The following is a 13,532-nucleotide window of genomic DNA, read 5'->3' on the forward strand; positions in this document are numbered from 1 at the left end:
TAATTTATTTAAAGAAATATACATTTATAAATACAATTACAATTGTTTTTCAGTTGGGGTACATAAGCTGCTTTCACTGAGTTATACATTGTCTTCCCCATCCACCCCCATGTCAGAGAGGCAAGCTAAGTTGAACTTAAACTAAAAATTATGTACTATGCATTTATTCTTTATATAGTTAATATTCTTCTCCTTTTCCCATGTTCAAACTGTAATTTGGAAGCAAATTGGAGATTACATCTACATGTCACTCCAAGATGATAGAAACAGCACTCCTAAATAATTCACATTATCAAAACCTCAGATCTAGCTTTGAGAGATTAAAAAAAACCTGCAGTAGAAATAGTTAATAATTTTCCTAATTGTAACATATAATTGTCCACTTTTCCATTCCCTTCATTACAGGTAGTTGTCATTTAACAACCACTCATTCAACAACAGTTTGAACTTACAGCTATGCTGAACAATTGGTAGTTATGACCAATCCTTATACTTATGACCGATGCAGCATTCTGTGATCACACAGTCATGATCTGTGATCTTCCCTGTTGGCTTTTGACAAGCAAAATCAATGGGGAAGCTGGCAGGAAGTCATAAGCCATGATCAAGTGAGGTCCTTGCTTAATGATGCTTGCATTCCTCGCTTAGAAATGGCAACTGAGGCTGCCAGAACTGATGTGGCTAAGTGGCACAATCATGTCAGGTTTTTTTCAATTAACACCTGTGTCACTTAACAATGGAGTTTCCAGTTCCAATTAAAATAAAGATGTAAACAGGGAGGTGTGCTCACATACTTAAAACAGTGATAAAGTTTTTACAAGTTCATTACTAAGGTGTATTAATCTGCAATACCTGTTCATAGTCCCAGAGACATCAATATCATTCATGAAGCATTCTATATTCATGGGCAGGTCAGAAGCATTTGCGCTCATAAGTTTCTTCAGCTTCTCACATTCCTGAGATAATCTTAACAAGGGCCGAATATTGGACTTTATGTCTAGTTTGTATTTCTTCCCAAATTCTTCACAAAAATAATTTACTAATACTTCATCAAATTTCCTGCCACCGAGCATGGTGTCAAATGCTGTTGCAAGTACCTTCACAATAAAAACAAAAAGCATCTCTATTAAACAGATGGCAAGTTATTAATCAACTGATTAACCCAATCATCGATAATGAAGCCAGTTTAGGGCCATATAAAATACTAATTTAAGAAATTACAGCAGCCATGTAGTATGCATGTTTAATTACTAAGACACACATACACACAAAAACCAATCTTACCTAAACATCAATAGACACTTCCAAGCTGAAAGAAAAGTTACCAGAATGTAGAAAACATTGTACCAGACTATCTATCTTTAATATCCTTAGCAACTGTCAATTACAGAATCATCATTTATACAGAGAGAATGCTTTTCTATAATATACTGAGCCACGCTAATTATACTTAGCAAATTATTCAGAAGCTTATGGCTGTAGTAAGGCTAAATCACCTGGTACACTCATGAGTTTCCTGTATTATCTAAATGTGAGTTAATGGCTACAGTACCTTATAGTTGAGCAGCCGTTAATCTGCCTGGAGACTGAAGTGGATTGACTCCAATTTCCTTTCCACTTACTACATTCTAATGAGTATGCACAGCTTGTTTAAAATAAAGCAACTGAGAGGACTATCCACCGTCATCTTGCACACAGACATTATGTGCTACCATTAGCTCCTCTCAGTTTTTGTCATGTGTTCTTGTCATTTTTCCAGGTAAGCTTCCAATTTTTTGTGTCATTTTGTGTCATATTGTTCATTAAATGAAATGTTCATTAAATGAAACATTGCTTTGTCTCTTTACTGGATGCCTAAAATGGGGCCACATGTTTAGTAATTGGAAAAGTGTGAGCTTTATATTGTTCATGGTGTATATGGCAATGGTGGGGAGTGGTTTGTGCTAATTTACAAGTTTTGCAGTAAAAGCAAACTTAAAGGCATTGTACTGTGCAGTAATTGTTCTTTTCGCCATTTCTATTTTCTGACCAATCTTTCACATCAACGTAAATTCAACTTCAAGTGTGATTCAATGGTAAATAATTTCAGGATGTTTGCCTATGTAGAGATCATATTCTGACATTCTTCTTTTCAAAAACATAATCTTGTTTTGTAATGTTGATATCGCAAATGAAACCCACTCTTTCAATTCACCATCTGGGAATCTATATTCCAGATGGGTACATACTCGCTCAATAAACCACAGAACAGGACCATTATTCATTTCAGTTCCAATATAGGCAATAATTGTTTTCACTCAGGGTTAAAGTGAGCAATACAGGTAGTCCTCGACTTACGGCCACAATTGAGCCCCAAATTTCTGTTGCTGAGCAAGACAATTGTTAAGTGAGTTTTGCCTCATGTTACGGCCTTTCTTGTCATATTAAGTGAATCTGTCTTCCCCACTGACTTTGCTTGTCAGAAGTTGCAAAAAAGGAGATCATATGACCCTGGGACACTGCAACTGTCATAAATATGAATCAGTTGCTCAGCATCTGAATTTTGATCACATGATCATGGGATTGATGCAACAATCGTAAGTATGAAAAATGGTTGTGTCTTTTTTTTTCAATGCCACTGTAACTTTGAACAGTCACTAAATGAACTGTTATAAGTCGAGGAACACATGTATATGAAATAAACAGTTGTGAGGGTACACAAGTACACAACTTAAGAGAAAACAAACTATAATGCAGCACATGGTAATATTTATGTACCTGGTAACCTACCCAAATTATAGCACACAAAAAACACAGGGACAATTACATTATCATACAACATGTGCACTTAATTTCCTTATAGCAAAGAAATAAAAAACAACAACTAGTCAGGCAATATTATATATATAACTGGTCCAGAAGTGGCAGAGACAGAATGTGTATTTGCTGCTTAGGAAAGAATGTGGTTTTCAAGTTTCCATGGATGAAGGAATCTTAAAATCAAATGGACAGCACTGGAATACTGGAGAGAGAATGTGAAACAAAACTTTGGAACGCTGAATATTCTGCTCCAAGTTTGTAACACTTGAAGCAGAAATTCTTAGCTATGAGCAATTTGAGTTCAACATGTTTTATATCAGCCTAGGAGCCTACTGTAATGGGTTAAAACAGAAAGATTTCAAATCTCTATTTTTATTGTTTTAAAATGATTTTACTATTTTAATTATATTTTTTTAATTACAGTATAAGCTGCCCAGAGCCATTGAGACGGGCAACTATAGAAAATGAATGAATGAATGAATATTTGACATTATGAACACTAAAGGATATAATAAATGTAAGCTATTACCTCCTCTGCTACTTAACCCTCTCATAGTCATATATAAAGCAAACACTGCAGTTTAGTTCATTATATTGCTTTTTATAAGGAGGCAGCTTCCAAGTTGATATATTACATTGTCATGGTTTGCTGAAATACTAATACTAAACTGAATAATGCAGAACATTCAGCCATAAACATAAAAATGTTTAATGTACCATAACATTAAAGTGCTATGCTATAATAACTCAAACCACCTTATAAGTTACTGCAGTGGCTTACTGCAATGTCCCAAAATCCAGTTACTGTGATGTTTCTACTACAACTTGCCTTTAAATAAAATACTCTACAACAGGCATGTCAAACTCGTGACGTCATGTGACGTCGCGCAACGTATTGGCCCGGTTTTGCCATTGCCAGCAATGGGGTGGGCGCGGCTTCCACATGACGCGTCCCGCCCACGGGCCAGCACTTTGACACCCCTGCTCTACAAGAAAGGTAACACAATTAGCTTTACATCTCAAAGGTACGTTTTCAAAAGGCAACTGGATTGTTTTTTTGGGTTTTTTTGAGGAAGACATTTCTCATCCAAGAAGCTTTCTTGGTTCTGGCAGGATGGTGGGGGCGATCGAAGGATTAGTTCTGACAAGATTGGGAGTGGGGGTGAAAAGATCATATTTCTTTGCAATCATCTTGTTAGCTTTTAATTGCTAGCCTTATTTGTCAAATGCATCAACACTTCCAAATTTTCAGCTATAATACTTAAGATGGTAGCAATATTATAATTAACATGAATAGACTTTATACTTGCCTTTAATTTCCCCTTGTTGAATGCACATACTGATACTTGATAAACTGAATGCCCTAAATCAACAAATACCACATTTCTTGGTTTTTCTTCTAATGCAGGCAGGTCTTGTTTATAGATCCCATAGGCCAGAGCAACTAGACAGAAACATACAGAAATTTCATGATCCTCTATTTAAGAATTGTTTTAATTTTTGGCTAAGAACACCATTTAAAACAGTCCACAATGGCAATCATCAACCAAATAATATTTATTCTAAATGCAAGCCATATCACATCTGATACCTATAACTTAATTGGATTCCTTCAGAAATGGCATGAGACTGCTTTAGTATTATAACCTTTATTTCTCTCAGGTAGATAGACATATGGATTAGCTGTTACAAAAATTTCAAATAAAACCAAAGTAAAATGATTGTTCTATTTATTAACGTATTTTCAATAAAGGCAAAAGTCTTCCATATGTCTGGGCATTCTGGAAATCAGTCCACAGCTATACTCATAACATAGATTAAAATTTATATGATAAATTAACTCTTTATTATAGAGAAAAAAATTCTGTTTTGACATTAGAAAAAAGAATAAATGGATTAGGCAAATAACCCCTTCCAAGCAACAGCTTGGGCTAAACTTCAAAGGCATAACTGCAACAGGATATCTGCAGATATTTGTGCATCTAAGAAATTCCTTTTGTTTCATTGATTGCACAAATACTATTGGTACTATTGATTCAAGATGCCCCACCCCATGGGTATTTTACCTATTGGTACTGTATCAGAGGGAGCTATTAATCACTGAAGTATTATTTATTATATTATTTAAGCACTTGTCTCTTAATTTCTATAACCTAATTAAGAAAAACAAAGATTGAAGATAGAAGGCAAGTTTTAATAATAAAAATGCAATTAATTTTAGACTTGAATGTGCGTATATCAAAAATACATGCAGAGATTCTTTTCTAATACCATACAGTTACTGGTATAAACATCTTTTTTTATATACAGCTTTTTATTGATGTAAAGTTTGTCTTAAAAAGCTTCCTGAAAAGAGAAAATATTTCAGAAATGTTTTGTTCTTCCAAATTTCTTTTGTGAATTTCTGTACTTTCACATTTAAAAGTAATCAAAATGTAAAAATAATTAGTGTACTCATGTACAAATCTGAACTGTAACAGAAAAAAGTTTACTGAATGGAAATAAACCTTGAATTATTTCCCCTTTATTCAATATAATGAAAAAAATAGTACGATTTAAGACTAAAACAAAACTTAAAACTTGGATGCAAGACTTGCAAATGTATAATTCAGTATTCTTTGCAGTTATCTACCTACCTGCGGTAGTTTCATTAATTAACTTCAAGCAGTTTAATCCAGCAATCTGTGTAGCATCCATGACAGATCTGCGCTCTGCATCTGTATAAAAGCAAGGAACCTACAAGACATTTAAAAGTTCATTTTTAAAAAGAACAGTTTCAAATAAAATATTTTTAATAATTGGATTTTTAGCCACATGTATTGTATTTTACCCCAAGTTATACATAGGATAGGGAAGTAAAAGTTAAATGAACTGGCTAGTAACACTGTTAACAGCTAATATTTAACAAATAAAAACATATTGTTTATTACAAGACACTAATACAAGAACTGCAAAATAATTTATGTTAAAATAGAAAATTTTAGTAAACAGAATACTTAAGTCAGCAACAATGTAAATGTAAAAAAGAAGGATGGGATTATAGACAATCCAACCTTGCCAGGCTAGAAAGGAGCCTGATGTTTGTCATACCTAACATACTTGGATAGATAAAAACAAGGTAGTCCCAGATCCTAAGTAAATGTGTTTCAGGGGATCCTCAGGTTATGACCACTTATTTAGTGATTGTTCAAACATGCAATAGCATTAAATATGGGGGTCTTAAAACCAGTCTTCAGAATTCTGGCCATTGCAGCTAGCTGTAGTAATGTGGCTACAATTTCTCTCATTCCCTGCCAGCTTCCCACAAGCAAAATCAATGGGGAAGTTAGCAGGAAGTTACAGGTTAGTCAGGTGAGGTCCTAATTTAACAACCCACATGGCCCTTGCTTAATGTTAGCAACCAGGACCAGGTTACAATTACCACTGTAACTTGAAGATGCTTGTATATTGTGGTGACTAAATGTTTGACTAAGACCCTAATATTCATAAGTTTTATAGAAACCTTTAAGTGACACAGACACAATATTTACAAGGCAAAATATCAATCTTTAATCATTTGACTAACTACAATTACAGTCCAAATACTATATTTCCTTTACTTATCTGTAAACGAAGAATATCATCCACCCTGTAGAGCAGGGGTAGTCAACCTTGGCTCTTTTATGACTCATGGACTTCAATTCCCAGAATTCTGGGAGTTGAAGTCCACGAATCATAAAAGAGCCAAGGTTGACTACCCCTGCTGTAGAGCCTGAAAGGCACTATGATAAACCATCATTAAGGTTGCTAGACAACAAGCTGTAATCAATTTCATTCATAACCTTTAGGAAAGTTAAATTTAAAAAATATCAAAAACATACAGATTGATTACTTACAGATACAACACAGTCAGCTACAGGTTTTTTAAGAGCATTCTCTGCAGTTTCTTTTAGTTTAGTGAGAAGCATTCCTGTAATCTGCTCAACTGTGAAGTTTCGTTCTTCTTCCATATATTTAACCTTAGTTAGAAACAAAATGACATTTTAATCTGTAATTTTCCAGAATAATTTTCCCCACTAAACCTTTAACAACAATAGGTTTAATGTATAAATACCATATATTTCTCCTTTTTCTTCACAAATAAGCACAAAAGAGCAATCAACAGTATGCTTTATTTTTCATATTTTTAAGAGAATAAATTCTAATCATACTTATTTTATCTCAAAGAATGCATCTCAGTCAACCGCAAAAGATAACTTTACTTGGAACAGCTTGCATCCTGCATTGTTTAACTTTAATATTAATAAACAACATCTGCCTATCTCAAGTCCTTGGGAAGGACTTGATAAGTGGACAAAAACCAAGTCTAAACATATGGCTAACTGTCTGACAACAATAATTTATAAGCCACCCAACTCCCATCTCTTTAAGGAAGACTGTAGCAGTTGAATTCTTAAGATTTGAATAATATCTGTATTTCTCTGCTTTTATTTTTTTTTCTCTTCTGCCAAATAGCCAAACAGTACTCTAACTTTGTAAATAGTATGTGCACATTTCAAGGTCATACCTTAATGCCAACAGAAAGTGAGGGCAGCTGGACAAGCTCATAAGCAAGTTTAGCTTTTTCATCATGAACAAAAGGATCCGAAAACGCACGACCATGAAATCTTTTGAAACCTTGCACTGTATTCTTTGCATTTGATATTACCTAGAAGGGAACAGACTTTAGCCTCATGTAACAGAACATTAATATTTTTATAGTAAGCTGTAGAAAGACTTTGAAGAAAAAAATATAAGAATGCTTTTATAGAATCTCATAATTTTTTTCATGGTATATAAACTTACACATTTTTCTTGTAAGGTATCAAAGTATGCTATACAATACAGTCAGAAAAACAACCATAAGATATTGAGCACATATCGGAAATAGCACATTCAAAATAATACTTCCATATTTTATATTGAGGATTTGTTCTTCAGGAACTTTACTCAACCAACAAGTAGTCCTAGATTTACAACAACATTGAGACCAAAATTTCCAGTGCTAAGCAAGACAGTTTTTGGGTCATACCTGATTTTATGACCTTTTTGCCACGTCGTTAACCAAATCACTGCAATTGTTAAATGAATCATATCCGGATTCCCCCATTTACTTTATTTGTCAAAAGCCAGCTAGTGATCACATGACCTCAGGATGCTGTAACCATTGTAAATATATACCAGTTGCCAATCACCTGAATTTTGATCACGTGATCATGGGGATGTTGTGATGGTTGCATGAGGATTGGTCATAAAAGTCATTTTTTTTCCACTGCCATTATAACTTTGAATGGTCACTAAATAAATAGTTGTAAGTTGAGGCCTACCCATATATGCAAATAAAGTTAGAAGAAATTTAGTCACCTAAATTGTGCAACAATTGCACAAGAAAATTAGATAATAGGATTCCCTTCAACAATCCCAGCTCCATCTGAAAGTGGCACCCCAATTTTCTTGCTATGACTAATTTACTAACTCAACTACAAGCAAACTTTTCAATGCATTGCTTTCTGGTAGGACTGATGCAATCTTAATGAAATAAAAACTAGTGATGGTATTAAATATTTCTTTGGTTAAGTCTTAATAAAGCAAATACAGTCAACATATTTTCAAGTCAGAATTTAAGGTGGAAGGATATTGTGGATGATTAAGATTATGACATAGTGCAAGATCTTGATCTAGTAGATAAAAAATTAATTACAATTTCCTTTATATTTTAAGGCCATGTAAAGATTAAACAATTTTTGTTATGTTCTATTAGTTAACAACCACCTGATCTGAGTGTTGTAAGTCAAGCCTCTCATAAATCACATAATATTATAATGTCGGCCATGTCATTATTTCCATTTTAAAACATTACGATCCTAACAAAGAAAATGAAACATAGCTGCAGTAAGAATTTGCACTTTTTCTGTTTTAACATATAAACTGAGTTAACATTTGATTGCTCCAGGCACCTACAAGGCATCCAATACATTTGAATATAGTATCTATATGAAAAGACAAAGATTTCCTCAAGTTGAGCTCAGCTCCTGATACCTGGTATCCTTACCATTTTTGGCGCAGTTTTATAGAAGTTATTTTCTACTACTTTTGTGGAGGATAGTTTATCTATTTTCCACTCAAGTCTATATCCTTGAAATTTCATGAAGTCCCCTTAAATACTCACTGCAGCTGACCCTATTCAACAAATCAACCATAATTGGCTAAAGCACAATAGTCTTCTAATAGTGTTCAAATTTAAAAGCAAAAGATAGTTAACATTCATAATCATAATTAAATCAAGCCACTTCTGAACTTATGCAAGAACCATAAAATAAAGGACATATCGTAATAAGAAGGGTATTACAACACCCTTGTAATTTTATGTTGAAACAATTCAGCTCTGGACTATCTCTTCATCCCCTATAGAATGGGCCAATAGAAATTTTAAGGTGTGGGTTGTATTTTTCTAGAAATCTTTTATCCAGAATCAGGAATGGAATTTTTGAGTATATACTTTTGCCCTATTTTAGCGATTAAATCCCTCCTTAAATTCAATTGCTGAGAACAGTGAAACAATCAAAATAGGAAAGAAATACACAAGAGAGACATATTGGCATTAGTTTACTCCACTATAAAAATTTCCCTTTTGGATTCCACTATAAATATTTCCCATTTGGATTCCACTTCAACTTATTCACTGAGTTAGGATAATTTTTATAGGATAAGCAAACATAGTATAGAAAACATAAATGTTTCAACAAGTCAAATTCATTAAGCCTGAAAACAAAATATTTAACACAACTGTTTTAACACAAAAAAAATTGATATAATTCAGTGTTTTCATGTTTTTCTAGCGATTATAGAATTATAAAAAAAAATAGATATAAAAGCCTTACCTGGCTCTTGGCTGCAGCTCCAATTGAACGGTTCTTGGGTCCAAATGATATACATGACCTAATATAAAATTTAAACAATAGTTTTAAAAATTAGATCAGAATACTTCAGTTTCAATATAGTTTCAATGCGTAAGCTTAAATAATATGAAACTTAATAATGATGTGCACTCAATGAATCTATTATTAAAATCTATTTTTTAATGAGAACAAATTTCCTAAGAGCTTTGTGTCATCTTGTTGTGGGAGAAATAGGAGGAGGAAAGGAATATTATGTATGTTCCCTGCCTTGAGTTACTTATAAAGTACGAAAAGTGGGATATAAAGCTAATAAATAAACAAACCTTGGTAAATTAAAATTGCTCCTATTGAAACAACCATTTATAGTTATCCATTCAACACAATCCACCTACTGTAATTTTCTCCAACAAGTTAGCTTTCTTTGTGGATGAGCTTTTTTATAAATAAATTTATAGACAAATGATTTTAGGATTATTATTCATAATGTTATAGACTTGGATTTAAGTTTGGGGTTTTTTTGTTCCTGCAACAGAACTAATTCCTAGTAAATCTTTCCCCAAGTGTCTCCTATTTTTAAGAAACAGATTTTCAGGGAACCTGAAGAGACAACATATATACTATTTTGTCTTTTCAGAGTCATCTTCAGAGTCATCTTAAACAAAGAGATAGCAGATAAAATTTGCTAGTAATAATAATCCTTGGGACAGATTTGATAGACAAAAATGCCAAATCCAGTCTAAACATTTTGTTGACTGTGCGACACTATAATATCAATACTTAGGAAAGCTCTGTGTCTGATTAAGAGAAGTTGGTATACTTGCTATTTCATTCCACAGAAGACATGTGTTATGGAATTCACTCAAAAACTGAAAACCCCAAGCATACCCCATGAAAAATGTATACAAATGGAACTTTACTGAAAAAAGGTGCCTGTTTTATTGCTGTACTCACCACTTACAAATTATACAGACAGAAGCATATACATATTATGGTCGACTTATGACCATAATTGAGCCCAAAATTTTTGTTGCTAAGTGAAACATTTGTTAAGTGAATTTTGCCCCATTTTACAACTTTTCTTGCCATAGTCGTTAAGTGAATCACTACAGTTGTTACGTTAGTAACACAGTTAAGTGAATCTGAATTCCCTATTGACTTTACTTGTCAGAAGGTCGCAGAAGCTGATCACATGACCCCAAGGCACTCCAACTGTCAAAAACATGAGTCAGTTGCCAAGCATCTGAATTCTGATCACATGACCACGGGGATGCTGCAATGGTTGCTAAGTGTGAAAAACAGTCATAAGTCACTTTTTTCACTGTCATTGTAACTTTGAACGGTCACTAAATGAACTGTTGTAAGTTGAGGACTACCTGTACAGAATAAAGCAGTATGTAGTACTGCCCAAACTCACATTGCCTGACACTGAAAAATAATTTATTTATCCTGCCTTTATACGTAATTCAACATGATGAACATATGTACTCCTTCCTCTTCCTATTTTCCCCAGAACAACCACCTTGTGAAGTGGGTTGGGCTGAAAGAGACTGACTGACCCAAAGTCACCCAGCTAGCTTTCTAGTAGGACTAGAATTCAGTCTCCTGGTTTCTAGACCAGCACTTTAACCACTACACCAAATGGCTCTTACATATATTTCTCAGCAATATATTCTACATATATTTCTCAGCAATATATTCTACACTATCAAATTTTAAATCCTCTTCTTTCCAAATCTGCTAATACCAGCCAGGAATCTAAACTATTACTACTGCAATGTGTCTTTTAACAAAACGTATGGCGTAAGACCACTGAAACAAATGAACTGATATATTCAAAGAATCAAGAAACATAAACGTAAACTTCCTCATTTTCAGGACATACATTTTTTCTTAGAAAAATTTTGCAATATAATTGGTCTTGGAAATGAACAAGTTCAATTTATATAAAAAAAATACACACTGAACATGATACAGCAAGAAAGAGAAAGATGCACAGATGAAAATAAGGACATAAGTAAGGATGAAGGACCTGCATGGGCATGTTTAATAGATTAAACTGAGAAAAAAATCAGAAATGTAAATACTGCACAGCTATAACAGAGAGTTTACAAAATGGAAAATTTATATGAAAACTATGTAGAGAATACAGAATTTAAAAGAAATCCAATATACAATATTATCTTTTCTAAAATCCAGATTTTACAATGATCCTATTTTCAAGGTTTTTTTAAATATAAAATATAATATAAAAATTCCTGCACCAAAATACTAGATCACAGAGATCTCTAATGTGTTTAAAAGGGGTTTCTAGCATCTTCAAGGAAAGTGGAAGCAGCATCAGATGACAAGCCAACTAAGTGGATAGCTAGAGTACATTATGGCTGCTTCCATTAACCTGCCTGAATTACTTTTCTTGATGTAATCAAAGCTTTTACAGCAGAATTCTGGCTTTCTGTATGTTGCTGCACTACAACTTGTATCACTCCAACTGGGCATGCTGGTTGGACTGATTAAGAATTAGGGGCATCAAATGTTCCCCACTACCACACTGAGTGATACACTTAAGACAGTAGCAAACCTGATCTCAGAAACACTGCTAACAAGTTTCTCACTGAATAGTTACCATCTGATATATCGCACAAACCACACTAAACTAAAATTACAAATAACCTTTTCCCAGGAAAGCACAGTTAGTTGCAAGAGATAATTTAGGTACAATAATGGAATCCAACTTCCTGTTCAGCAGAGAAACAAACACATCCAGTAAAGAAAAAGCCCACCTCGTTATTGATTCTACTGTCAACCACTCCATTGTAAACTTAAAAATAGCATTCAATTACCATCTTCTTCCTTGTAACAGTAATACAATTATGCTTTGTCTGTCATAGCCTTTTTTTTTTTTTGTATGACACCCCTTCAAATATAAGAGAACCACTTTCATATTCCTTCTCAACCTTCTCTTCAAACATAAAGATACCAAGTTCCCAGTCTTGCACTTCTTGGGATCTCTTCCAATTTACGTTCTTCTTAAAGTAGTGTGTTTGTTTAAATAAAATAAAATAGAATGGAGTTTTTCATTTCATTCAAGATCGTAAAAAAGTGGAAGGAAAAGAGCAGCCTTGGAAGGAAAATACCAAAATGCAACAACTATTGGCAGAACCAAGCAGCACACAAAAATTGTGAGTTAGAATTGTATTAAAATATCAAATTATAATGAAGGATTGGGGGGAAAGCGACATTTTGTTGATGCTAGTATTAAACAATGAATACATTTTACAGCATTACTGCTATCCAAAGTCCAATCCTCTGCTCACCATATTTCTTTATCAACTTTTCTGTTGCACTGCATATATTTTACAAGTTGAATTTATCTACCTGTACAGGGCATATCTTTAAAATAGTTCTACACAGGATCTTTCTAGAACAGTTTTGAGGTTACACTAGACGCAGGGATAGGCAACCTTGGCTCTTTCATGACTCGTGGACTTCAACTCCCAGAATTCCAAGCATGGCTCAGCTTGGAAACCTCTCCCTTTCCCCTCAGCGTGGCTGGCTCAGGAATTCTGGGAGTTGAAGTCCACGAGTCATAAAAGAGCCAAGGTTGCCTACCCCTGCACTAGAGGAAGCAAACTGATAAAACCTCCTAAATTTCCCTCAAACTCAGTGTTTCTCAACCTTGACAATTTTAAGGCATGTGGACTTCAACTCCCAGAATTCCAAGCATGGCTCAGCTTGCAAACCTCTCCCTTTCCCCTCAGCGTGGCTGGCTCAGGAATTCTGGGAGTTGAAGTCCACGAGTCATAAAAGAGCCAAGGT

At 34.0% G+C, this 13,532-nt stretch overlaps 1 protein-coding gene across 2 annotated transcripts in view; it reads right to left on the minus strand.

Annotated features, from left to right (window-relative positions):
- Positions 1 to 13,532, minus strand: part of HSPA4 (heat shock protein family A (Hsp70) member 4) — a 31,167-nt gene that overhangs the window by 12,421 nt on the left and 5,214 nt on the right. For both annotated transcript variants that reach the window (XM_015815267.1, XM_015815266.1), the window contains exons 2-7: positions 9,699 to 9,756; positions 7,346 to 7,486; positions 6,675 to 6,797; positions 5,436 to 5,535; positions 4,110 to 4,243; positions 853 to 1,097 (exon numbers count right to left, since the gene is read on the minus strand). In XM_015815267.1, the coding sequence (XP_015670753.1) occupies positions 853 to 1,097; positions 4,110 to 4,243; positions 5,436 to 5,535; positions 6,675 to 6,797; positions 7,346 to 7,486; positions 9,699 to 9,756 (801 nt within the window). The remainder of the gene's footprint in view (positions 1 to 852; positions 1,098 to 4,109; positions 4,244 to 5,435; positions 5,536 to 6,674; positions 6,798 to 7,345; positions 7,487 to 9,698; positions 9,757 to 13,532) is intronic.

This window comes from Protobothrops mucrosquamatus, unplaced genomic scaffold (assembly GCF_001527695.2).
Source record: "Protobothrops mucrosquamatus isolate PMUCROS unplaced genomic scaffold, P.Mucros_1.0 scaffold331, whole genome shotgun sequence".
NCBI classification, from domain to species: Eukaryota; Metazoa; Chordata; class Lepidosauria; order Squamata; family Viperidae; genus Protobothrops; species Protobothrops mucrosquamatus.